Source organism: Colletotrichum godetiae, assembly GCF_030913485.1.
Source record: "Colletotrichum godetiae strain CBS 193.32 chromosome Unknown BDP55scaffold_3, whole genome shotgun sequence".
NCBI lineage: Eukaryota > Fungi > Ascomycota > Sordariomycetes > Glomerellales > Glomerellaceae > Colletotrichum > Colletotrichum godetiae.
This window is the reverse complement of record NW_026851251.1, coordinates 1,114,030-1,140,662: the sequence shown is the minus strand read 5'-3', so window position 1 is coordinate 1,140,662 and position 26,633 is coordinate 1,114,030. Positions and strand designations below refer to the sequence as shown.

At 52.9% G+C, this 26,633-nt stretch overlaps 3 protein-coding genes across 3 annotated transcripts; 2 read left to right on the top strand and 1 right to left on the bottom strand.

The window, feature by feature from the left end:
* Positions 1–974: 974 nt before the first annotated feature.
* BDP55DRAFT_541182 (histidine acid phosphatase) lies at positions 975–6,048 on the top strand (the record flags this gene model as incomplete). The annotated part of the gene is made up of 5 exons (XM_060568192.1): positions 975–1,671; positions 1,735–1,881; positions 1,995–2,016; positions 2,246–5,662; positions 5,730–6,048. 5 exons carry the CDS (start codon positions 975–977, stop codon positions 6,046–6,048), a joined length of 4,602 nt encoding a protein of 1,533 aa, XP_060435720.1.
* Positions 6,049–14,512: 8,464 nt separating this feature from the next.
* BDP55DRAFT_710633 (uncharacterized protein) lies at positions 14,513–15,706 on the top strand (the record flags this gene model as incomplete). Its single annotated transcript, XM_060578160.1, has 5 exons — positions 14,513–14,550; positions 14,885–14,971; positions 15,058–15,241; positions 15,301–15,355; positions 15,376–15,706. The coding sequence occupies 5 exons, from the start codon at positions 14,513–14,515 to the stop codon at positions 15,684–15,686; spliced, it is 675 nt and encodes a 224-aa protein (XP_060435719.1). The 3' UTR covers positions 15,687–15,706.
* Positions 15,707–21,933: 6,227 nt separating this feature from the next.
* On the bottom strand, positions 21,934–23,393 carry BDP55DRAFT_212722 (uncharacterized protein). Its single transcript, XM_060566007.1, has one exon. The coding sequence runs from the start codon at positions 23,266–23,268 to the stop codon at positions 22,141–22,143; it is 1,128 nt and encodes a 375-aa protein (XP_060435718.1). The 5' UTR covers positions 23,269–23,393; the 3' UTR covers positions 21,934–22,140.
* Between the last annotated feature and the right edge of the window lie 3,240 nt (positions 23,394–26,633).

The window sequence follows — 26,633 nt, the reverse complement described above, 5'->3', positions numbered from 1 at the left end:
GCGCGAGAACACGGGAACAGCATAAGCTACTAACTCTTTTATGTGTACCTTGGCGAGAAAAGAAGACAGGGACAGCCCGGCTCTCTTATGTGTTACAATTGCCTGCCATTCTGACTTCTCTAACCTCGGTGGTCCAATGGGAAGGACACGCATGCCGCACGCCCACGTTCTGGCGTTGCTTTCTTCATCTGCCATTTGGAAGGTACCTCATTACTTCGTACCGATAACCTTTTTCATCTGGATGCAACAGCGAGCCCTCAACTCCAACTACTCCAAACTCCAAATTTCTCGCCATAGACTTCACGTCATTTAAGAAACCCAAAAAAAAAGTCTGCCACTTTCTCTCATCCCGGTGGAAACCCCTCCTTTTTCATCTTGTCGTCTTGCACCCTTCACCTTGAGAGGCTCCAGCACCCTGATCGCTGGGTCGCGGTATTCCTACCTTGTTCGCCCCCTTCAATTCTTGCAACCAATGTACGAATACGGTACGAACCAACCAGAGAACAAAGCATCCAAGCACAAACGAGAAAGAAAAAAACTTGCAAGGTTGTAGCGTCTACGGTTCAGGTCCAGCAAACGTCGAGTCAGCAGCCGCCCCTCCAATACCTCCCATCTGATCAGTGCGCGTCCAAAAGGCCCTTCCATTGCCTCTGGGCGCATCTGGCAACATGGACCGACCGAATTTTAACACTCGACGATCCGTAGATAGTGCTCGCTCGGCTACCACTACCACTCCTGCTTCCCCTGCCACTGCCGCCGCGCCTGCTTCTCCCCTCAACCCGCACTCTTCTCAAACTTCGTCATCCCCTTCCCATTCGACAGCAAACACCTCTGCTCCTACCGACGTTCCTCTGCGATCGAGACCCGGACGCTCCATCTCGCATTCTCTCAATCTCTCCTCCTCTGCCAGCAGGAAGAGCCGACATGCCGAGCCTGGAACCACCGACGCCCACTCTGCCTCTGCTAGCCTTTCCATGCCCCCGCCCTCTTCGATTCCTCTAAAGAGCCCCCGAGGTTCTCTCTGTCGCACTCGTCGAGAATCAAACAACTCTCTCGAAGCCTGGAGCGATTCCGCCTTGCAGTTTGCCGACGTCGACGAGCTCGACAATACCCCACGCCTCATGTCTGGGTCTAGCCAGCAAGATTCCACCGCCCCATATCGCCCCCTCCCAGAACCCGCCCTCACATCCCGATCTTCTTTTTCTTCCGAGTCCGACCTCAAGGACAAGCGCACGTCGGTTTCCAGCATCTTTTCCGTCTACTCCCTGGCCTCGGCTCGCGGTGCCGCCCCAACTTCGGTCCCTGCCACCCAATCCTCTGCTGCTTCGACAAACGGCTCCGACGGTGGCCCTTCGCGCTCCGTTTCCGGCATCATGTCGTCAGGAAAACCTGTCACGAATGCCTCGCAGCCCGGTGCTGAGCTCTCCAACGTCACTGTAACCACCTCCTCGAACGGTCAAAATGCCAACGCCGCCCCAGGTGGTCATCACCTTGCACCGCGCGAGACCAATACCCATACGCACCACGAAGTAATCAAACGACCTCCCCGTCCAGCCCAGCCAACTCGATCCCGCAGCCGCAACAAGCGTAGATTCAGCGGAAGCACTGGTGCTAGCAGCCACAGCCCCAGCAGCGATCGGGGACCCTATCACAACAAGGAGAAAGAAGAGGGTCAGTCAAGAGATACAAGCGCGCCTCGACAACGTGTACCGACAAGCTCTAATGCACCTGCAGTCAAGCCAGCGCCTTGGGGTGTTATTGGAGTGTGCGCTTTGGATGTCAAGGCCCGCAGCAAGCCTAGCAGAAACATTCTGAACCGACTCATTGCTAATCGCGAGTTCGATGTCGTTGTGTTTGGTGACAAGGTCATTCTGGACGAAGGTAAGTCGCTGTTTTCACCCCAATGTAGAGGATTAAGCCAAGTTCGGGCAAATTTGAAACCCTCAAGCTGCATTACGCTGAAGAATTTGCTAACCACTGTTTTCGCAACGTAGAGGTCGAGAATTGGCCCATGTGGTGAGTAATTATGATTTCTTATGTCTCGCTGACGGCTCGGTGAGCCAAAACAGCATAGCCTCTTTCTGCATCACCAATCCTCCAACCCATGCACAATAATTCTCTACTCTCTCAGAGAAGTCCCACTATCTATAGGCATCCCCATTCACTCGACTCTCTGCTCATCTGTAGCCTTCGAGGCCATCACGAAAGTAGTTCTGTTGCGTAGACGTACTAACACCTACCTCAGTGATTACCTCATCTCCTTCTACTCGGATGGTTTCCCATTGGATAAGGCAATTGCCTACGTTAAGGCGCGAAAGCCGTTCTGCGTCAACGATGTACCGATGCAGAAGATCCTCTGGGATCGTCGTCTATGCCTCAATATTTTAGACGGCATTGGCGTGGCTACGCCGAAACGCATCGAGGTGAACCGCGACGGCGGGCCAAAGCTTTTAACCCCAGACACTGCGAAACATATCAAGGAGATTACTGGTATAACCTTGGATGCCGAAGACCTGGGCTACAATAGGCTCCCCAGAAAGGTTGAACTGCTCGACGACGGCGATATTCTCAGCGTCGACGGCGCTCTTCTCAAGAAGCCCTTCGTCGAGAAGCCTGTCAGCGGTGAAGATCATAATATCATCATCTATTTCCCCAAGTCCACCGGTGGTGGTGCCCGCCGGCTGTTCCGCAAAATCGGCAACAAGAGCTCCGAGTACGATCCAGACTTGAACATCCCTCGCGCTATTCTGGAGCCAGAGAATAGTTATATCTACGAAAAGTTTATGAGAGTCGACAATGCCGAGGATGTCAAAGCCTACACTGTGGGACCCACGTACTGCCACGCAGAGACTCGGAAATCTCCTGTCGTCGATGGTGTTGTAAGGCGAAATACGCATGGCAAGGAGCTGCGTTATGTTACAGCCTTGGAGCCCGAAGAGAAGGAAATCGCGAGCAAGATCTCAACTTCTTTCGGCCAAAGAGTCTGCGGCTTCGATTTTCTACGAGCGGGCGGCAAGAGCTATGTCATCGACGTCAACGGTTGGAGCTTCGTCAAGGACAACGACGATTACTATGATCACTGCGCCAATATTCTCAAGGACGTCTTCGTTAAAGAGAGACTTCGCAGAGGCGGCGTCACCTCTCCCGCGCCATCGCCTTCTCCCTCGGATATGACTGATCCATTGGCATCTCGCGGGAAGGAGAAGGAGGCTACGCAACCTATTCCTGTCCCACAGGCGCAGAACAAGTCCGTGACCAACATACCGGCCGTTTCTGAGAAGCTGCCCCAGGAGTCGAAGCCCGCACCAGCGAGTGCACCGCCTCAAAAGTCGGAGAGTGCACTCCCCTCTGCTGTCACTAGTTCGTGTACCAGCCCAACTCTTCCTCCCCCGCCTCCGCTGGTAGATCCTACTATCGCGAGCGTCCCTTCCACCGTGGGGACGGGGTCGGCCACTCCATCTGCCGCGCCTTCACTGCAAGGAGAGGGCACTGCGCCTCCGGCAGAGGAGGCTCCGGTGCCGCCGCCGCCACCAAAGCACTCTTGGAAACTCAAGGGTATTGTGTCCGTCATTCGACATGCTGATCGAACTCCGAAGCAAAAGTACAAGTTCACCTTCCATACAGCGCCCTTCATTGAGTTACTCAAGGGACATCAGGAAGAGGTGCTCCTCATTGGAGAGGCAGCTCTGGCCAGCGTATTGCAGGCCGTAGATGTTGCCTTGAAAGCTGGCGTGGAAGATCGCGCAAAGTTGAAGTCGCTGCGTAACGTCCTCGTGAAGAAGGGCGGCTGGGCAGGCACCAAGGTCCAAATTAAGCCAATGTTCCGGAAGAAGAAGACGGAAGAGGTCGCAGTCTCGTCGGGCGATGAGCTTTCACAAGTCTTGAAAGAAGGCGTACAGACCGATTTCGCAGAGAAACCTGACGACGGCGCTGTAAAGACGGAAAACTCCTCACCATCTAGGATGCCGCCCAAGAGGCATGACTCTCTGTCTGGTATGACCATGTCCCGCATCACAGCCGCAGAGGAGAGCTTGGTTCTGGAGAAGCTTCAGCTCATTGTGAAATGGGGCGGTGAGCCGACACACTCGGCCCGCTATCAGGCCCAGGAACTGGGCGAGAACATGAGGAACGATTTCAACCTGCTTAACCGAGATGTTCTTGATGAGGTCCACGTCTTCAGCAGTTCCGAACGCCGCGTTACAACCAGTGCGCAGATCTGGGCCTCTGCTTTCCTGGATCGCAAAGACCTACCTGAAGACTTCATCACTATCCGCAAGGATTTGCTTGACGACTCCAACGCTGCCAAGGACGAGATGGACAAGGTGAAGAAGAAGTTGAAGGGCCTTCTTCGCAAGGGTAACGAGCGACCTTCCCAATTCGCTTGGCCCGAAAAGATGCCGGAGCCTTCAGAGGTTCAGACGCGTGTTGTCCAACTCATGAACTTCCATCGTCGTGTGATGCACTACAACTACAGCAAGCTGCACAACGGTAGTGCCGTTGCTTCCTTGAATAACGCCATTGCCAACCCGGGCTCTGAGAAACCTGTAAATGCCGAGGCATCAGGTTCGACAAGCTCCATGTCCTCGTCCCTGTCTCAGGCAAATGCGGTGAGTAACATCCAACCTAGATGGTGTTGTGGCGAGGACTCCGAGCTCTTCAGGGAACGCTGGGAAAAGCTTTTCGCGGAGTTTTGCGACGGAGAAAAGGTCGATCCTAGCAAGATCTCTGAACTCTACGACACGATGAAGTTCGATGCTTTGCATAATCGGCAGTTCTTGGAATGGGTCTTCACACCGCCCAAAGCCATGCTAGAGGAGGAGTACGGTATCAAGGACAAGGAAAAGGACAAGGACAGCAAAGACGGCAGCAAAGAGGTCAAGACTGCCGAGAAGACATCCGATGAGGGGAAGTCGTCGCAGGACTCCCGCGAGGAAAGACGGGATTTTTCGGGATCCAGCGATAAGGCAGACAAGAGCGAAGCCAGCAAGAGCTCGACATCTGTGAGACGTATCTTCCGACGGCGGTCGTTCCTCAACGGTCTGCGGCACGTCGAGGCAGCCCCGCCTGAACAGTACTTCCACCTTTACAAGGGTAACACCCAGACCAAGGCAAAGACAGATGCCAGGTTTGAGCCGTTGCGGGAATTGTATCAGCTTGCCAAGGTTCTGTTCGACTTCATCTGTCCTCAAGAGTACGGCATCTCTGATGGGGAGAAGCTGGAAATTGGTCTTCTGACGTCGCTGCCGCTGCTCAAGGAGATTGTCCAGGATCTCGAAGAGATGCAAGCATCGAACGATGCCAAATCCTTCTTTTACTTCACCAAAGAGTCCCACATTTACACCCTCCTCAACTGCATTCTTGAAGGAGGGATCGAGACGAAGATCAAGAGAAGCACTATTCCCGAGCTCGACTATCTTTCGCAGATCTGCTTCGAGCTGTATGAATCGGAGACCAAGGCCCCTGCCGCCACACCCGACGGGGGCGAAGAGCAGACTTTTGCCTACAGTATCAGAATCACCATTAGCCCCGGATGCCACGTCTTCGACCCGCTGGATGTCCAATTGGATAGCAAGCATTGCATCAGCTGCGCTCCGCGACGCAGTCTGACCCCTCACGGCGATTGGATGCAAGTGATCCGCACTCTGAGGGCCAAGTTTAACCAGTAAGTTTCCATCCACCAAGGGGCTTTGCTGACGGTTGTGGTGTGATGCTAACGAGTTGTATTGCAGAGTCAAACTTCCTAAGACGTTCCTCGCGGTGAACTTGTCAGATCTCTTTTCCGTCGAGGACCATGAACGACGGGATAGTGACAGCGAGGGGCTCGAAATGAAGGGACTGCATCCCAAGCCGAAGGTATCAGAGCAGCATACTACTGCACAGTCAGAAGTTGAGAGCGGAACGGGTAAGGAAGAGCTGGTCTCAGCAGGCCAAGCTCTTGCATCAGCCTCATCAGTTGTCATGGATGATGAGGAACCCATTAGCCCGAGAACCAAGCCTGACGCTTCAACTGAGACAATCTCCCAGGTGACAGCAGAGTCTATCGAGTGATCCAGTTGAGATTACTGAGCTTAGATCTTGTAGTCATCGACACAGGATCACAAAGATACGGTGGGAGGTACATAATATGAGGAAAGCGACAAACAGGAGGCGGAAAACACGAGTAGCATGGATAGACTTGAGCGCATTATTAGCAACGATAGCGGGAAAATCAAATAGTATCATCCAAGATCTTGGCAAGTCACTGGCAATGAAGGCAAGACGATGTTAAGGTGCAACGTCATTGGAGTTGTCGTCAGAAGTTGAAGGCGACGCGGGCCGAGCTCGTCCACGGTCCAGTAGAGAGGTCTTGTGGCCTGGCCCAAAAGAGAGTCCCATCCATGGTACCGTACCACTGCTCGGCAAAAGGGAACAACATGGCATCTCGCAAGGTCGGCAACAAAACGGACGATGCACACCGCAATTCCGCATCACCCCTGTGGTAAATCCCATGAGGTGCAGTTCCGGCTGCAGGGGTTCAGTGCCTTGAAGTGTCCTTGAAGCGCATGGCAAAGGACGGATATCCGTTGCAAGTACCGCGGAGGCGAGACGAGAGAGATCCCGAGGTAGTATTTAGAACAAGTACCTCGTTGTATCTCGAGACAGCTAGTGTAGTCTAGGGGGGCGACGAATCATGGTTACGACCGTTTTCCGAGCAAGGCCATCTGTCTGGCTCGCTTGTAAGTTTGATATGGACGTAGATTATCGACGAGGGATCAACAAAAAAAAGGTTTCAGAATCGACAGATGTGAGAAGGTTAGTTTTTTTTTGGCGACCCGGAATTGCAAGTCCGGTGCTTGTGATTACCAGGTTCGTCCCGCCCGCCCAGTTCGTCCAAGGCATGATGAAATCTGGTCCTACCTTACTTCGCGAAGACTGGGGGGGAGGTCCCAGATTGACGGCGATGGACAAGGTCCGAACTTCAGACGCTCCCGCGTGCCGCGTGTGGATCATTCTTCACCACGCCCCAGAATTTTGTTCTGGATCGGATCAGGCAAATGGCCAGATGTGGACAAGGGACCTGAAAGTCCCACAATGTTGAAATTCGCTGAAGGTGTTGCCTGTGGCATGGAGGCCCGGAGGATGAGAAAAAAAAACACCTCCTGCAGTTCGTACTGTAAAGGCGGATGTGATGGCGTGCCTTCGAATGCTTCTGAAACTCGGTTCATCATGGTCCACGAGAGTTGCGCGCGCTATTCTTCACTCCTTCGTCTTCTTCACCCTCCTCAAAGGTGAGAAAAAGAGTCCTGGAACGGCCGGGCTACGATTTGTGTAGCCATCCAATAGCGGCAAAGCAGTCTCGCAGGGACAGGCTTCCGATCCACAAGGATGGGCAAGGAAGTGAATCAGAGGGCCTGTTCCTCGCCTAAAGTAGTGTCTTTCTTCAACTTCTCGAAACTATCGGGTCTGGGGCCTTTCGACGCCTGGCCGAAGGGGGGTTTGGTGAGGAGCCAAACCTGCGTGCTGTCTCGGCCTAGGTACTTTGTCGTTAGAAAGGGTCATCGAGAGGGTTGCTGGATGTTCCCTAGGCCAGCTGAGCAACATCTCCAACCTTGTCCGGGTCAGTCAATGTTCCACTGATCTGTGTGGCTAGAATGGGCAATTCGAGCTTGCTCGGAGGAAGAGTGCGGTTATTGCTATCAGTGTCGCTATCGCGACCGACTGCGGCGGGCGAATCCTGATTGCTGGTTGTTATGGACCGTGGGCAGGGGTGGCTTGAGCAGATGCTCTCTTGGCTTTCAAGGTGTTCAAAAGCACGAAGAAGAAGACCGCAATTTTCGCTACGGGGATACGTGGCCAGTGAAGAATACTAGCCATAGACGTGCCCGGGATGTCGCAAATGAAATCAATTGTGGGTAGAAGAAGAGGAAGAAGAAGACCATCAGTCGACATCCTCCGGGAGATATCGAAGATGAGCATCACTGGCGTATCGGTAGTAAACTATAGCGTGAGAAGGTACAGGTTTGATAAAGTGATAACGGGAATCTGATGCCATTTGACCTATGCCATTTGAAAGAAGGCGATAGACAAAGTCGTCTCGGAGCAGAGTCTCCTGAGATCGATTAACGACCGTCAAGAAGCGACAAATCTACCTCGGCAAACGTTCAATTTTGTTGTGCCTTGATTTGAGAAGATCTTGCTGCGAGATGGTGGCGTGGTCTGGAGAATGCCTGTCGTTGAGTAGGATGGCGACTGGTGGAGTATATCGGCTAGCATGCTGTTATACGGATACCCCTAGTGGCCACTAAGGCCCTCAGCAAAGAAGCTGTTGAATACGGGCACGGAGTAAGGCCCGGATCCAATCAAGCCGTCTCGCGTCAGAGCATTGAGAGAATCGCCGAGAAGTTTGCGAAGAACCAAAACCATCACTTATCGGTTGATTCGGCATCGCGTCGAGGCTCGTACAATGGTACGGATGCAAGTGGGCGACAGAATGGGATGCCGTTCAATACTCTCCCCATCTCTCTGTCAACTATTCCTATTATTACTATTATTATTATTATTATTGGCATTCTTCTTCTTCTTATTAATATTATTTTGTATCTATCTTATCCTTCTTGAGACGTATTCTATTTAGAATATTTGGAAAATAATAATGATAATAATGATAATAGAAAAGTTAATGATAGGAAGAATAGAAATAGAGCTAGGTACTTTGTGCTGGACGGCAATCTATTGTGTCACCAACTTGGGATGAAAATGTGATAATGTCCCCCTGAAGGACAGGCGGGTCGGTGACAACATTTCCGAACGTTCATATTATTCAGGTTTTGAGTCCAAATCTAGGATAACAAAATTGAGCGGGGCGAGAGAAAAGATGTCTCTCTGACAATATGATTTGGCGTTGTTTTCGACTTGAGCCAGTGGTCACCCCTTGTAGCGAGGTGCAGATCTTGGCCGGCATCAAACGGTCAGGGTGCAAATACATCCTTGTCAGTCAGTCACATCATCTCGAGGAGTTGGATTTGCTGGTTGGTCGGTCGCGTCAGTCTACTGCCATGTTGATGGTCTTCTGGCATTTGACCGGCACTGCTTTCGCTTCGTCGAAAGGGTGTGAAGGTAATCGTCCCAACTTGACCGAGTGTGGTCCTTGCCGGGGCGCTGTCGAACCACAGTCCAAACCCCCATGTTCGAGTGAGCCGGGAGGGAGAGAAGCAGCGCGACGTACCGCGCTGCAGCGAGTAACATGGGACCATCCATGATCATATCAACCACCCAGGGTTCGGCGATGCGTCGTCGTAAGCGGTTATTCGGAGCATCGGAGACGGGCGAAACGATGTGCTTGTCATCGGGAAGCCAAAAGACGTGGAGATGATGGGTGAGATTCTGCGGACAAGACTGGAATTTGGTCTCGTAAGTGGGGAAATGAGGGCGGCCGCGGAGTGAGCCCGGAGTCTTGTGAGGCGCAATTTTGATATCTGCAAGTCAATGAGGCCAGTCTGGAGCCAGCGCGGGGCGGAGAGCCTCGACCTTGTTGTTGAGTTCGTAGAGGAACGGGAAACACAAAGAGGGCGGAAAGCATCGAACATGGCGAGTTGAGCTCGGCCATTCAGCAGGGCCTAGAAAAGTGGCTCTGAACAGGGCAAGCCCCCGCAAAACTGAGAAGCGACAAGCGGCCGAGGAGTCAAGACAGTTCCATGTATCCGTGTCTGTATCTGTAGCGTACGGAGTAGTCAACTTCGTCTTGTAGTCTTGCTGGCGGCCGAGGCTCTTGAGGATTTTCAGTGCTGACACCAAATATTGGATGCTTGTCGATCATATTGACAGGCGTAGGATGCAGTGTGACGCTCTGTGACGATGGGTAAGAATGCATCCGTCGCTCGACGACAATCAAAAAGGACAACCGAAGCAGCGGTGGCCGATTATTGACGCAATAGACATTACGTGAATGGAGGGGTTGAGGGAAGCAAGGCTTACGTAGTCCCATGCATGGCATCATGTGGAAATTAGAGGAAGAAGATGCCCGCAGCTAGCAACCAGCAGCAAGCAACCAGGTCCATGGGCAACGTTGAGAGGAAGGTCGAGGAAAGGCGGCCGACACGACGGCGGGGGATTGAAGTCAAAACGGAAGGCGGTTCCAACGTCGTGGATGAGCCGCTAGGACCCAGCGGGCCAGATGTGATTGTTCCCGCCATTGCCATTGGCAATGCGACAGGAGTGGATGAGAGGTGGATTTGAGAAGCGTGGCATGGAGGTCATGTGATGCCAACCGAGACAAGCCACGATCCAGGGCAAGAGCAATGGTGTTTACATCCTGAGGCCAGAAAGGTAGTTCCCTCTGACAAAGTACCTTGAGCGACGAGGCAATCGGTGTTTGTACATATGAATCTTCTTCCCTGGGCGCGGGATGGAAGGAATAAAGGTGAGATTCTCAGTTCTTTCCCACTGAGCTGAAGTTAGAGACGGGACATCACGGCATGAGGCAGGTGCGCCGAGTTAGGTAAGAAGGCGCTGGGAGACATTTTGGAGCCTCTTCTTTCCACGTTGATGACTTGGACTGCGGGCAGGACTTAAGGTACCTTAGAACTAAGGGAAGTTGCTCCAGATATTCAGGCTTGCCCAATTGGAATTCGTACTATTCGCTGCCGCTGCGCCCTTGCTTCCTTCCATCCCGTTCTTCAAGCACTTGTCCGTACTCCGTAAGATAGTTCGTGCTTAAGGTACCTTACTACGGATACCCCATGAGCAAGAACGCGGGTGGCACCAGGGGGTCTCGGTCGACGGTCAAAGCTGATGTGCGCTGCGTTCGCCTTGCCTTGTCATACCCAAGATTGTTGGAGACAGGAGTTGGTGTTCCTTCGGTGTTCAAGACTCCAAGTATTTTGGAATTGAGATAGACCTGTTGGGGCCTGACCGGTCTGGAAAGTGTGGTGTTGCGCTGGCAATCGGTCTAGGAAGACATTGATCAAATGATGCTCGCTACCGTACCTTAGGTACCCAAGGTAAAGTAGAATGGCGAAGAAACCCGGCCATCTGGACTCCCCTTGTTGTCTCCCTGCGACTGCCAAAACACACAATTTTCAATCCGGGCAGCATGCAGCTTTCAACTTTGGGATGCCACCGCCAACATGGCACGCCGCGCACCAGCCTGAATGAAGGTTGTGTGGGTTTCGCCTGCCAGGCCTGTCAAGGAAGGAAGCTTTGACGTTGAGTTTCCCGTCCTTGCCCAAGTAGGCGCTTTGCAGAAGGTGGAACTTTACCTCACCCTAAGGTAAGCAAGCTAACGCCCGAGGCTACTTCGCAACTCCAGTCCGAAAGCTGCAACATCCACACCAATCACTCCAGCCCGGCAATCCTAGTGTAAAGCCTGGAGCCTGAATGCAATGTGAGCGTCGGCAACGAACAAGGCAGCGTCCGCGGTCGACGTTCGCTTCGGCACGGCAGCTTCAACTCCATACCAAACGCCGTCATCTTGGCCACCTTAGCTTCAATACCGCTTACTACTACCTTCCTTGCCTTGCCTTACCTACACACACGTGTCGATGCCTTGCCACTGTTCACAGGAAGAGAAAAGAAGACAACAACTCATGCCTGGAGTAATAGTGGCGTCTGTCCCGGCCACTTGTCATCTCTTGTCTCTATCTGCCTCTGGCGCGCTTCTTTCCTCACTGCTCCATCACGGCGTATCCGTACACTACTCCATACTCTACCCTACTGCCCAAGGTAAGCTGCCTTCATCCACACCTTCTCCGTTTTCCAGAAGCTCCGCGTTGCATGGTGGGCTGACTTTGACATGGTCCACAGTCTGTGGCCCACGGTAGGCTAATCACCCTGGCTTCAAACGGCGGCCCAGACCCCGGCTCGCCAACTCGGAAAGACAACCTATTTGTTTGCGCCAGGGCCTTGAAGCCGTTTCTGTAAGCCACGACAGCTGTTTCGCAATGGATCATTGCCCCGTTTCTCGCAGCACTATCTCGGGATTCCTCCCTCGTCGGTCCGTCCAGGCTACTGGCCCGAAGAGCCTTGTCAGAGCACGCCGAACACAACGGAGCCTACCGGTACTCCTGTCCGTCGTCAACAGGTATGATTACACAGTACCTGGCCGAATCCGGCCAAACTTGGGTCATGCGGCTCACATGCATACATACATTGTATGGAGTAGCAGTTTACAGTACGGCACTTCGTCTGTCTGTATCCGTTCAGTCTTCACCTCCCTCCATGATTTGGACAGCCTTCACGGTTGTGCGTGATACGGGTAGCACCCTCAGAACGATACCCCAGCTGTTCGCAGATGCTCCTCTTGCGATGCTACACGACATAACTCTTCTCCGATACTATGCTTTCTAACTTAGTGTCCGCCACTTGGACATCGCCGCTCGTTCAACATTCTATCGCCACGGATACCTGCGCAAGTCGCGGCTAGTGCAGAACTTGCCGGCGTTCGGCACCATCCTAGTTTCCTTCTTGTGGGTTTGCATCACTGGCAACGCCCCAACGGCCCAATCCAACCCATCATTCAAGCTAAAGCCTCGTCCGCCTTGCCCTATCAAAGAACATTCGATGAAAGATTTGAATGTCGCTAGGCCGGCTTCCCATTGGGGGCACCAAAGGATTTTCCCCGCCATGTGTGCTTCTGGGCAGTGGATGCAGGTAATCTAGTCTCAGTGGGCACAAGCGAATGTAGGAGAAGAAGAGAAGGAGAGCAAAACAGATCTGCCACGCAATGCATGGTCGGCCCAGTCAGTGGCCACGAGCTGGTCCCCTGCAACGGTCCTGCGGGTTTGCCTCGATGCGGACAAGACTCAACTGCCACATTTGCAACCTCTTTCCTTGCCCTTAACTTGAGGATATTAAGTACCACCTCATGATACGCGCGCAGCATCTCGGAAAGCAAGAATCGTTCGCTTGGCCACGGCAATTTCTGTTCGAGAAGATAGGCGTTGCAGAGGCAAATGCAGCATCGCTGCGTTTGTCGGGTGCCTAACCGGCGTGGCTAACCTCTCTTTTCTTGCCCGACTATCCGTACGAAGGATGCTGCTCTCGTTGTAACAGAATGCTGTTTTTTCTAGCAGGACACCAGGAACTGCAATGATTTTCTGGGCCGTTCCCCCACACAACATGGCCAAACCCAACCCACCCACCCTGTCTGAGAGAGTCCCGAGCCGCACGGAGAGATTCGTGGCGCAAAGACACAACGAGCAACCGGATCGAAAAGGATCTCCGCCTCTGGCCGCTTGGCTGCAAATGTACCGCTCTGGATTGGAGATAATCTGCCCATACAACAAGCAGTCTATCTTCACCAAGGAAGGTTGCGACCCAGACCGCACCATAGCCATAACAGCCCATACAGCCTAGACTCAAGTCCGGAAACCTACGTTGTTACATTGGCACTCGAGCATGGCAGGCCTCTTTCGCTCTCCAAAGAGGCCTGGACCTTGAAAGCGTTCGTGGTGAAGTCATGGGTTCTCCATAGCCCGGGCCTGTCGACCGTTCTGCCACCATGCATGTCCGCAAGGACATTCAGACTTGGTGCTCCAGACAGGACGGTGCATCCGGAGGCCCGGTCGTACTGTATCCGATCCACTGCCGACAGTGGTCTTTACGGATACCAAGTACATAGCTCCGTGCATGGTATCGTCAGCGGAACGAGCCAATCGGACGAGCAACTCGGGAGCCGGAGCTGGACGCCCTGCCGTCTCTCTACCTGAGAGAGCCTTTGCTGTTATTCTTGGACCATGTCATACCTTGGGTATTGTTGATTGCTCTCCTCTTCCGCCAGTAAATGTCAACGGCATGAGATGCATAGGCTCTGAATCGTGGTTGTTACATGTCAGAACTCTGGGCCCTGCGCCACGGAACCTTGTGGCCGGATCAGGTTCCCTCTGAAGTCAAACAGAAACATTTCATCAGGCCCCACCCTCCTAAGGGTGACCAAATTTAGCCTGCCGGAGGAGATCCCGGGGCCACAGAGGCTCAACCTGTCAGGCGCAGGGGCCTTAGATTTACATGGCAAGGTACACCGCGCACAGGGACTGTCCCAAGCTCCCAGAGCATGGTAGCCGAGCCACCTGGAGGTGGAAGATTTGTCGACTTGCAGCTTGAGATGCAGATCGATATCGAAGTTGTCCATACAAGGCAGCTAGAAATGGGAGAACCAGATCAATTACCTTGAACGGAACACTCCAACAACCTGGCTGCCGGGCGCGGCCGGAGAAGTACGCAGCGGTTTTGCTCGGATCAGATTTGATTGCAACCAAGACGGAAAGGAGCACAGCCAGGGAATACGACGACCTCATGCTCGAGTTTCCAGGAGACGGTTCAAGATCGACCAGCGTGGTCTACACTAATACAAATATCCTTGTCACGAATGGAGATTGAGACAGAAGAGACAGATGCTCCCGTGGAAGCGGTAATGATGTGCCACGAGGCATTGTGCAACACGAGGGAACAGCCTATACATCATGATCAAGTCAGAACCAAGAGGTATCATTTTGACGGGTCCTGAATGTCAAATCCCTTGCTGCCGCGGCGCACGATGACCGTTGGCCATGAACGGTGGCGAGGCACGGCAAGGTATGCAGGAAGGGGCGACGGCATTCAGCCGTCTGTTGCACTAGCAAGCATATTTATGGTTTGTCGTCATTGCGGACAAGACGTTACTGCGTACCCAAGGGACATAGCACGCATGGCAGATGGGCAACCAAGAATGCGGAAGCCCTTTTTCTACCTTAGCTCTAGGCGATACAAGACATGACATGCGACCATGGGTGGGTAGCGCCCGTCCTGTCTCTCTCGGGCAAAGTACCGAAGGAGTACCTTGGTCTATCATCGGGCCCCAAGTGCAGACGAAAAGAAACGGGCCGGGCCACGATGACAGGAGACATTTTTGCATGACATCCATGTAAAGATGTGGTGCTCCCGGCTTCAACAAACGAGATGGGAAAACTGGTAGGGCCGAGAAAGCGGCATCGTTGGGTCGGTTAACCGTTGGCAGGTAGGTACCTGTCATGGACAGACAGGGCACCGTAGATGTGATGAATCTGTCTCGGTGCTGTAACGATGCCACGTCCGGCTACGTAGCTCAGCTCACTCTGAAGGTTCAACCTTTTCCCAGATCCATGTCATGGTAAGGGCACGTCTGAGGAGGAATGACAGCGGTACTTTGTGGTACCGCGCCGGGCACCACAAGACGAGCTTCTCCGACCAAGCGCAGGCGCCTCTGGAGTCTGAACTACCTTACAAGGCATATCCCGTCAGCGGCAGCGTGAGCATAGGGTACGGATGCTCGTGAAGTGTGTTTCTAGAGCTGTATCCGTACCTTAGTCCCTTGCTGCTGTCACTCTGGATTATGATCGGGCTCTAATTCGAAAAAGAAAAGGTAAACACTACGACTGATAGATGCTTGGCTTCCCGGCCGGGGCGCCTCACGTCCTCGTCCCGTCGCAGAAATCACGGCAACGCCAACCAGAGGTTCCAGAGGCACCGGTCAGAGCCAGCCAGAGTCTGGCAGCCCTACCAGTACCGTGTTGTGCATCCATACCGATACAGACAGACAACCTAACACGGACCAGGAGTTGAAACGGGACAGGGCAATCCAATGTCCAATCCGACGCTCCCGCTGTGAACATTGGGACGGGCTAGGTCAGGGCGAGCGAACAGGGACAGCCAGCAACAAACAGAATTCTGCCGAAGAACGGGACATGCGGTAATACCAATGCTTAGACTTTAGACAAGCTGCGATTGTCAAATACCTTGCCTCTGTTGCATTGCAATCAGACGGTTTTCTGTCCGTGGGACCATCGTCCATCCATATAAGGGTTGCTTGAGGACCATCGGCCAGGACTTGATCGAGAGCAAAAATTAAAATAAAGGGCTCTATTACTCCGTACCTACCCCAATCTTAAGCTGCATTGGCTCTCAGCACTTTTATCTTTATTTTTATTTTTTATCGTCATTACACCTCACACCCGCTTCCTAGTCACCTCACTCCACCTTCACCTCAGTCGACTTTTTTTTTTTCTTCCTCATCCCGCTGCTCAACCAGTCACACAGCATTAGCCAGCGGTACTTGCCTTGGGCCTCCATTGCCATTGCTGACTTTGTCTGGCTTGCATTGGCTGTTTGGGAGAAGAAGAAACCACCAAGCTTTGCTGTCAAAGCACACCTACATCATCACACCCGGCACTGGCCATCTCTGCCGTACCGCATCAGCACCTACCTACCTTCAGGTACCTGAGCATACGATACCAAGCTAGGTATCTCACCTACCCAACCCAAGGTACCTTTCCATCACCAAAGGTAGCTTGATTGCCTCGGGGGGTTTTTTTTGGGGGGGGGGGGGGGGGGGGGAGCTCCTCAAGTTTCCATTGTAAGTTTTTCTATCCTGCTTTCCACTCTTCTCATGCATGCCCGGATCGCACCAATTCCCTTGCTCCTTTCATATGCTTCATTCCTCCTTTTCATGACCATGTCGGCGCGACTTCCTTACTCGACATTCCTTGACATTATATGGCCCCTTCCCTGCCGCCGTCCTTTCCTGCCCAAAACCCTCGGACCATCCCGTACCTTCCTTGACACTTCGGCGTGGGGCACATCATTCTGACCCTCACCCTCGTCCTCACCCTCACCCGACCTCACCTTCCCTGAAAGTTCTTTCCACCTTGGGTGGCCTACCTTCTTACCATAAGGTACGGATACCGATACCTGGACCTCACCTTGAGATTCACTTTGCAACTGCACTTGCCTTGCACTTGCAGTTGCAATTGAACTTGTACTTTGCCCGCACTTCTTCTTCATTCGTGCCCTCGTCCTTACCCATCACATCCATGCGAAGAATAGCACCTGCCCACCACCGACCGGCAAACCTTCTTTCACCTTTTTCTTAAACAAGAACCACATCCTCCGGTCTTCTTGAATTCCTCTTAAAAAATCTTAATGTTTCCGACCTCTTTCTTCCTCCCTTCCCACACTCCGCCCGCTTCGTTTAGCATCCTCTCCAAACACTCAAAGTTGACTCAGTTCTTCAACTCAGACACCTTGATTTAACAACCACCCCCTTGCTCGTCAACCTCTTATCAACGTTTGGCCTCGCTCAAGTGAGTTCAAACTACCCGCCTGCAGACCATCACATCATGTTTAAGACGGCAGCATCACCTACCCAAATAACCATAAAAACGGCGCATGGCAATGCTAATACAACCTTACAGTTTCGAGAAGAAAACTACATTTTGCAAACCAAGGAAAAGGTTGAACGTCGTTCTGCCACCAAAGCGACAGGCCTTTCTACCAGACGACCAAAATTCAACAGCTGTTAGCGAGCGTCACTTTCCATCTTCAGGGCCAACTACCTACTACAACAGCAGCACCGGCACTATAAAACCACACAACCCAGGACATCGCGCACACAACGCACGGGGCCTCCAGCACGTCCGGACCCTTCTAGACGCAACCTTCGAGACCCCGAACTTCCCAAGCTTCCAGCTGCTTTCGATTCAAGATGGCCGTCGCGGGCCCCTGCGCCCACTCGTTCAAGATGATCAAGTCGGACAGCACCTTGATCCAATGGACCTGCAACCTGTGCCATTCCGGACCCCACTGGAGTATCTTCGAGTGCCGGTATTGCAAGCTACACACCTGCCGGCCCTGCACCCAAAGCGCCTGAGGTGCATCGTTTGTCGGCACCGTTACTGAGCACCCCAGACGACACCGACTGCGGGAAACATGGTGCTCACCGTGAGGGGATGGAAGATGAAGGCATGCCGGCGACGTGGGGTTTTTGCATTGGATGCACTCGAGGTATGTTCCCAAAGACACTGCCGCTCACGTCGAGCAAGTCATCTCGTTCGAAGTCGGGCTACATGTTAATTGCTTCTGATGACGCAAACTCCCTTCCGTCATCACCCAGACACAAGTGTCTCGCCCTATCCGATCCCCGATCTCATTACCTTCTCTTGTTTCATTGCCTATGAGGTTTCCAGATGAAAATGCCTGTCGGTGGATAATGCGGCACGGCAGTTGCAAACTGTGTCATCTTGCAATTGATGGATATTCATACTAACACAAGCCTAGGCCCCCTTTGAGACGTTCAAACGCTGCACGACTATATTGGTTCATCCCGACGGCGATGCATCACCAAACACGCAATACCAGGCGCATGCGCCTAAGAAATGCCCTGGCGATCGATGTCAGTCAGTGTTCTTTCGGATCGGACGACACCGGGAACGTTTTCGCGGGGTTCTCTCCCCTTTGATTCCTTCACTTTTGGCGGCGGCCGTCGACGCGAAAAAAGTCATGCAACTCTTTCCGTTTTCGATTTTTGAGTTTTTTCAATCATTCTGTTTGCAACCCTCCCCGGACGTTTTGAAGGCACGCCGATTACACCACCCAGACAGGACCAGCTCCGCCACCCCTGCCGTCGCGGCAGGGTCCTCGGTCTTAACTCTGGTTTAGCTCAGTGGTGCCGAATTTCGGTGCTGCATGGCGCACGTGGGACACTCTGGCTCAGGCACCTCTGCAGCTGGCTGCAGCTTAACGGCCCCGGCGGGGAGCGCATCCCGTCCACAGGGGGGTGACGCCCTAGCGCCTGTGTCAACAGCTGAGCCCCTGTGCGATGATGCCCTCGAGTTTCCGTACCTGGCTGAAGACGGGAATGATGCGACGGCACCTTTCACGGTCACAATCTGGAACCATCAGGCACTGAGCCTAAATCGGCAGGGAGGAATCATCCATCCACAGCTCTCGTTCGTTCGCCGACGCTCCGGCCGGTTAGCTCCTTGATTCGACCGCAAGAAGACGCACCCATCGCCCGTTCTCCATTTCATTTCACACTTTTGATCAATACGTAACGGAGTTTTTCGGCCGCGCAATGCCCAATACCCCTGTTCTACGGCAAACAACGACCTGGTTATTTTCTTTCCTCTTTTCCTTTGGGCAGACCGCCAAAGTTGGCGGGGCAGGAGCAGGTGAGGCGAGGGAGCGAGCGAGGGAGCGCGACGGATGTTGGTAGTGGTACTAGTGAGGAGGAACGGTTTCTTTCTCTAACAATAGATTTCGGGTCTTTTGGGAATGGTTCACGGAGCATGGCAAACAGAAGAAAAAATATGGGCTTAGATCACGTCACAACAGCACGCAAGGCTGATGGACTGCAACGGCGGTTATTTGTCAATTTCGAGCTTTCTTTCTTTTCACCTCCTGACGCAGAATACTTCTATTTCCTCACGCTACCTTTTTGACTTTTGGTCAGTTATCATCCTGAGTTTTGCCCAAGGAGTCTCTGCATCACATCGAACCCCTTGCGCTTCGGTTTCGCATATGACTTGATGCTGCCAGGCCAGAACGGTATCACGTCCGGTTGGTCAAGCATTTGTATAGCGCTTTCTGCGTCGGAGAAAACCATGAGTTTCTAAGTGTGCCATGACGCAGGAAGACCAAGAAAGGTGCCAAGCACTAATATAAAAGAACAAACCCTAATGTATTTCTAGCCATCATATCATGGTTGCTGCGCCCTGTGTCATCCAGAACTTGCCATGTCATGTCACCTGTGACCCAGGACGTTGGGACCTTTCGGTATGTGGGCGGATGTCTTTTGTTAGAAGGGACGTCGTTGGTCGTTCGGATGGAGCACCTCTTTTTTTGTTGCCCGGTGTCACTTATGGTCCGAGGATGCCGGTGAAGATATGCCGGTGAACATGCGATGGCGTTTTGGCGGTTGCCACTGAGATGCGTTGTGTAACCATCCGCCTCGCCTCGCCTCGCCTCGTCTCGGGTCTCCTTGGCTTAATGTTTTCTTCAACGGGAGAAGTCGGTGAAGAAGTTCGGTGTCCACGTTCTCGGGCGGACGGGAAAGAGTAGGGAATCTCGTGTCGAGGGCGGGCTGCCATCTTGTCATTGCTATCAACCCTTTTCTTTTTGCAAGGCTTTTTTGTGTTCATGTTGCACAAAATGTAGATCCGGGGTTTGTGGTTGAGAGTGTTCGCGGGTAGAGCATGGCGCGACCTCGGCATGGTGTTGGCATACACACCTACATAGCTGCATACGGTGACACACACACACACACACACATGGCATGGCATTTGGCGACTTGTACGACTACATCTGACAGGAGGGACGGCCGGCCGGCAGCTTGCATACATATTTCTCCGAGGTCAATCGGTTCACTTGGGCGGCCCCCTTTTTACCCTATCTCTGGGCGAAGGATTACGCGAGGCGGCGGCGGCGGCGGCGGGATCCTTTTTTGGTGTAACTCAGTATCCTAGGTAGACGGTTCAAATGTTGTCCATGGGAAACTTACAACATGCATGGCTGAAGCGCGTTGATAAAGTAAGAGTCGTGGTTGGTACGGATGACTTTTGTGTGGTGATTTACACCGACGAATTCGACGACGGTGTGATAGGATTGGGTGAATCCGATGGGTGGCTGATGATTATTGGTCAAGACATTACAGTTGGCGCTTGTGACGACGTATGACGGTACAAAACATGTAGATGAGGCTCTTTGGGGGGCGGGAATGGTTCTTGGCTGGATGTTTTGCCAATCATCTCAGTGAAAACTATTGTTAGTACTTACCCCCCCCCTAAGCCTACTTGTCATTTCCCAATTCATTACGCTGCAGCCTTTTGTTACCAACATGCGAAGAAGAAGAAAATAATGATGAGATCGTGATGGAAAAACTTTGAGCCCCAATTGGCTGGGAATGTAAGGCAGACAGATACCCAAGGGCAGAGAATACCAAGTGGACATGAAGGATCGACTCGAAAGATGGTTTAAACGGAGTGCGGATAGATACTGCACATCACAATCGCTGCGAAGATCGGGGGAATTATCCCCGTTTTCCCTGCTTCTTCTTCTTCTTCGTCTTCCTCCCTCCCCTAGCACTCCTAGATCCCCGCCCGCCCCTCATCTTTTTCTGCCCTTTCAAGATTATTTCTCAAGTATCGTTGACCGTTGAGCCTTCATCGCGCCCGCGGTACACGTTCAAACGGATACCGGGGAACAAGGGGGTCTAGTTACGCGCGGGGGAGGGGGGGCTGCCCGTTGTGCACGCCCAGTTCGGCCGGCAAGGCGTGGGATGGGCAAGTTTGCTTCTGCTTTTTTGGGTGATCGCAGCCGGCGGCGGGTGCGTGATCGCGGGAAGCCTCGCCGAATCTCTCGATGTTATTTTATGTTCTTCCGCTAGGTAATTCCCGCGCCCGTTCATCTCCTTTTTGGTTCATTAATCACATTCCATCTGGGCAATCTGGGGTATCAGAATACCCTGGTGGGTATAAATTTATGTTTCCCCGCTTTATTTTGTCATGTTAACGCCGATGGGCGCATCTTTTTTTCTCGGGTTACACAAAGGGTAACGAGCATATGAAACTTTGGGGCGGGATGGTGTCATTGGCGATGGGCAACGTATGTAATGACCGACTCAAGAGGGAAGACAGGTACTTACAGTGATGCTCAAGGATTGGCTCACATCATACATGAAGTTACATGTTACATGTGTCAATGGCGGTGAGGCTTCTTATCTCGATTCCCCGGGGTTCACGATGCCGCGGAGTTTTCTAGTTGCGTTATCATTCTCGTGGAAATCAGGAGATGATGACACGGATTTTTTTTCACGATGCAGATGCGTTAATCGGGGTTCGAGAACAAGAAAAAGGTGGGTTATGCGGAAAAGGTGCGATTTCATGTGCGAGAGGGGCACGGAGGGTCAGATAGGTTACACGGCATTCTACTTCTTTCTTCTGCTTCTGCTTCCCACCTAACCCCCGCCCGTCCACCTGGTATGATGCCGTATCTAGCGAGAGCTTCACATGTGATACTCCTCCGTCTCGTGTGCTCGAATTCCTTTTCCTGGGGCCGTGGTGTCGGCCAACGGTGTCAGCCAACGACAACATGCCCGCCAAGACTCCATCTAGAATGCTACCTGTTTTTTCCCGCGGTATTTTTGCTTTTCCTTCTGTTCCCCTTTTGGGGACATGTGGGAATCGTGGGATATGACATGTGTTATGGCTCTTCTTGTGAAGAAAGTTACCTATTCTAGTTTAGAGGCAGGAAAAGTGGAAAACGGAGAGATGGCTGCCCAAGTGGGGAGAGGAGGAGGAGGAGGAGGAGGAGGAGGATGGAAAGTGGGCTGCAACCACCAACATCAGGAAATCTGGTCTGCGAGACATGGACCCTTTATGCAACAGCAACGGTATTCTTTGCGGTGGGAGCCGGTATGTCCCAATCAAAGACTGTCCGCTCGGCGTTGCGTCGCGTGACGACGACGTGGTCGCCCACGCGGACCTGAACCGTTCCCTCCCCGGCGAGGGAACCGTCTTCCACGGAAGGAACTTTGAGGAAAGCGTACCGGCCAAAGACGGGCGCGTATTTGTGACCCGGATCGACGCGCCGGTCCTTCATGAGGGTGTTGAGGAGCTTCCCCTCGGGTCCGGAAGCTGCGCGGCCGAGTGCGTAGTCGACGTTGAGGGAGGTACAGCGACCACAGTTGGCCGTGAGGAGGAGCTTGGCGTCGGAGGAGGCGGGGAGGGAGAGCTCCGCCCAAAAGTCCTCGGCGAAGGGGGCCTCGGAGGAGTCTTCTACGACAATGTTGGGGCGCATTTTGGGCATGATATGGGACGGGGCATCCGGGGTTTGAAAGGGTGTCAGGGATGGGTAAGATAGGGAAGAGTCTGAGGTGATGAGGTAAGGGGCGCAGTCGGTGAAGGTGAGCCAGGCTTGTTTTTCATTTTCGGACTTGGAGAGGGACGAGAGGGATGGAAGATAGGATGTGATTGAGGAGAATAGAGAGTAGGATTGCTGTTGTTGCTGCTTGGCAGAGGCCCCGGGAGCGAGGGTGCCGAGGACACGGCGGCGGCCGGAGCCAATGTGGACCAGGATTGTGGGGAAGCCGAAGCAGGCGGAGAAGAAGGCGTCGTATGACTCCCCCATACGGAGTGCCTCGGCGGGACTTCCGTGAAGGTCGACCGATATGGGCTCCAGAGACGACGTATCCGGGACGAGAGGCACCGAAAGGGTCGTATCCTGGAGGAGATGGTGGTCGATGAGGGGCGGGGTTGGGATGTTGTACTTTACCAGGATCTCTTCGCCGCCGTCTTCGTCGGGAGAGCCGACGATCTCCTGGGAGAAGAGAGCGCACTGGGGAAAGGTGGAGAGCTGCATCTTGCGGAGGGTCGAGTCCGAGTTTACTTTGAACAGCATGTATGTCCTGTCGTGAAGGATGCCTTGCGGGGTGAGGGTTGCCGCGGTGAGGTGGATTGGGCGGAGAGCCTTGATGGGGTAGACGTTGAGAGCTTTGATCTTCATTTTGCGTATAGATGATGGTGCGACGCTACGATGTATGAGTGTGGTGGTGGTGATGAGTAGATTCAATTGCGGCTGAAGGTGATGATTCCTTCTCTCTCTTCCGATATGCACGGGTTAAGTCGGTGTGACGTTGTCGAGGGGTGAAGTTGATTTGGAGTTGGTTGAGAGTTTGAGCAGATCGCACGTCAGTCGGAGCTTTCTTTGGGGTAAGAGGAAGGGGAAAAGGTTAATCTGATTATTCAGGTCAACCTAGCTACGTGCAATGGAGCAAGGATGATCCTTTCCAAGGGAGGAAAAGCAGCACATGGGAGGGCTGATGGAAGGATGCACCCACGTATTCGTAGAGTAGGAAGCCGCAACCGCCGATATCGTAGCAGCCTGACAAAAGGTTAACTTGCCTGGGGTCACGAATGGTAAGCAGAAAAAGTATAGAAAAAAGAAGGAGCTTATTCTGCCCGGGGAGAAATTTCGGTAAAATACGCGATATCTGATTTGGGCTGGGTATTCTTTCTCTTTTCGGTCACTTGTTTTTTTTTTTCTTTTTTCGGAGACAGGTTTGCGCAACGTTTCGTTTCGAAGTGGTTGCTTACGGATAACGATGCCGCCGGGTATAACGTCGGACGTTCCGAAAACATTTGGGTGAGATAAGCACGATAGCAAAGATAGCGGGGACGGAGACCAGGTATTGACGGGGCCAGCGCCGGCGCCGGCGAGCATCGGGGCTGTATCCGAAGGTTCCCCATGCCGAGGGGGGCCAGGTGCTCCGGTGAGAGCTCAATTCAAACCCCTTTTTTTTTCTACCTCAGATCGTAGAGCCATACTCGGACTCGCAAGATCGCGTGCCAAAGTGGAATATTTGATAAGATAGGACATCCATCTTCATGGCGAGCCGCGGCGGACATGTTGATGATACAGAGGACCTCGAGAAATGAGAAAAGGTATCCCGAATAGGCGGGAGCAGAGTGTGATTAGGCAGAAACACAGCGGGATTCTGCCCGCTCCATCTCAATTAGGGATGTGATGCCAGGTGCCAGGATGAAAGTGCAGGGGAGAGAACATATTCGCAATGGGCGTGATACTCCTGCAAGGGGCAAAGAGCGACGTCGATGAAATCAACTATTTGAGCTCACCCCGGGGTGGGTCCCCCGCTTGTTCCGCAACATGACACCCGCGTCGCTTACCGTTTGGCGGTCCCGAGATCCACCGGGCCCGAGGCACGGGATAACTACGGAGCTCTTCCGAGAATGGCAACCGGGGCGTCACTCATTGGCTAAGCTTCTCAAGGCTTAGTCTGGGCGCGGCGGGCGTGGTTGAAGTGTCGCTGCCCAAAGCTGGATACCATGTTAAAAAACAAATTTGAATTACGCGGATTAAACTGAACCTCGTTCTCGCTGCCCAAAACTCCACCGACATTTGATAGGTTTGCGTCCTTTTCTCCCTCTCATTTATTTCATTATTAGCATCATAATCCCTAACTTTCTGCCTCCTGACTAGTGAAGAGATTACCCAGAATGGCAACAAATTGACTTGACTCGTGTCTTTTCAAACGGCTGTGAAATTTCCCGCGGGAACGCTAAAAGGGGGCACGTCTTCTAGCTTAGCTCCGGGAAGCTTGCTGCCACGCATCCACGCCTTACTTTCTGTAACTTTGGTCGCATGGTGGATCGCCCACGAGCTGCAAGAAAGAAAAGGGGTGCCACCAAACGCCCGTTAGCGGGGGCTGTCAAACTTGCTTCTGAAATTGTTCTAGGCCCTTTCTTGACGTTTGATGCCGGGCCGCAACCCCCATCTTGCCCCTCCCTCGTTTGGGTATCAGGGAAAAAAGGGAGAAAGAGAAAAGTAAGAACGGGCGCTCGATTGCCCGTGATGTGGGAGATGTGATGCTGCCATGCATGGCCATGGCTCTCTTGCATTGCGCCCCGGCAGACATGGACATGTTTAGATGGGATTTTGAAAAACCCCATTTGCCTCGGCGTCACCTCGGCGGCTCGGCGACGTCAGCGAGATGGGGAACAAGGAAAGATGGCGCAGCGAAGAGGGGCAAACTCGACGGGGAGGAGGAGGTCTTCCCCGGGGGAAGTACTTTATCACAGTATTCCAGCCGTACGGGGTACAGAGTACACGTATATGCTCGCGTGCCGGTGCGTGAGAATACTTACCCGAAGCCAACGGCGCACTGCCGACGATGACCTTTACCATGCTGTGCAGGTCTGGGTTTATCAACGGTCAACGGTCGAGGGGGGTGGTTGGTGATCATCTCTACCAAGTTTTGGCAATCTTTGCGCCTAGAGTGGGAGCACGTACGGGAGCCGAAAAGTCGATGACGCCGATGACAGCAACATCGGTCAGCGGTCCGGTCCGAAAAGGGGACGCCTCCGTGAGCTTGATGCTCAAACGGCTAGGCGGGATCCCCTTGGCATGGGGACTGGGGGATGCTGCAAGCGTGATTGGGCTGTTGTGTTCTTTATTTCAATGAAAGACTGGCACACGACAGCTTTGTTTGATGATCAACGGGGTAATTATCGGCTTCTTCTTGGAGAATTTAGGCAGTTGAAGGCTGGGAGCTGGGAAAAGGGGGGGGAGGAGAAGACTGAAGCAATTCCCGCGGAATATGCTTGCGAAGTCGCGTCCACAGCATCAGTTTCAACAAGCAGCAAGTATCCGTACTTCGTATTTTCTCTGATGGTATGCGTAGATTGATCCCCACGAGGACCCTGAGATATAGCTCCCTGCGATCAGAGATTCGACTGCCCGCCCTTATGATCCCAAATATCCTCGGGCGGGTAAGATGCCCCGCCCTGTGCAAATTTCATCGAGACCAGCTTCTTTGTTATGGTGGCTGAAAGGGCTCCTCGGCTGCCTCTTTCTCTTGTCCGATCGGCCGATAAATTGACAACTGACACGGGATGTGTTAGGACCCATTCGTTGGTTGCTAGCCGGTTTGTGTGGCGAATGGGTTATGAAGATTGATCTTATTCACGCCCAGATATTCCATCAACGCTACACTGGCATATACGAAAACTCTCATCAACAGCTCGACGTATAAGCGACAGAATAAATATCATGAAACGCTGACTGACTCAAGACGATGGCCTGATGTCTTGGAGTTAAACAGCACTGCAGTTCCAAGATGGTTTAGATATGGTGCTATGGATAACTCACCTCCTTTTTCCCCGGAATGGCCTCACCTAGCCTTCCAACGGCCATGTCGTTCGGCAAGCCCATGGCTGACGAGGGCCCATGTCCAGCGGCAACGAGTGGATTGATTCAAAGGCCATTCCAGCCAACGTGATCCTCCAAGGTACCGTCACGCCAACACCGGTCCCCCTACCCAAAGCCGTTTTGACTGCCCAGCGTCCTCACAA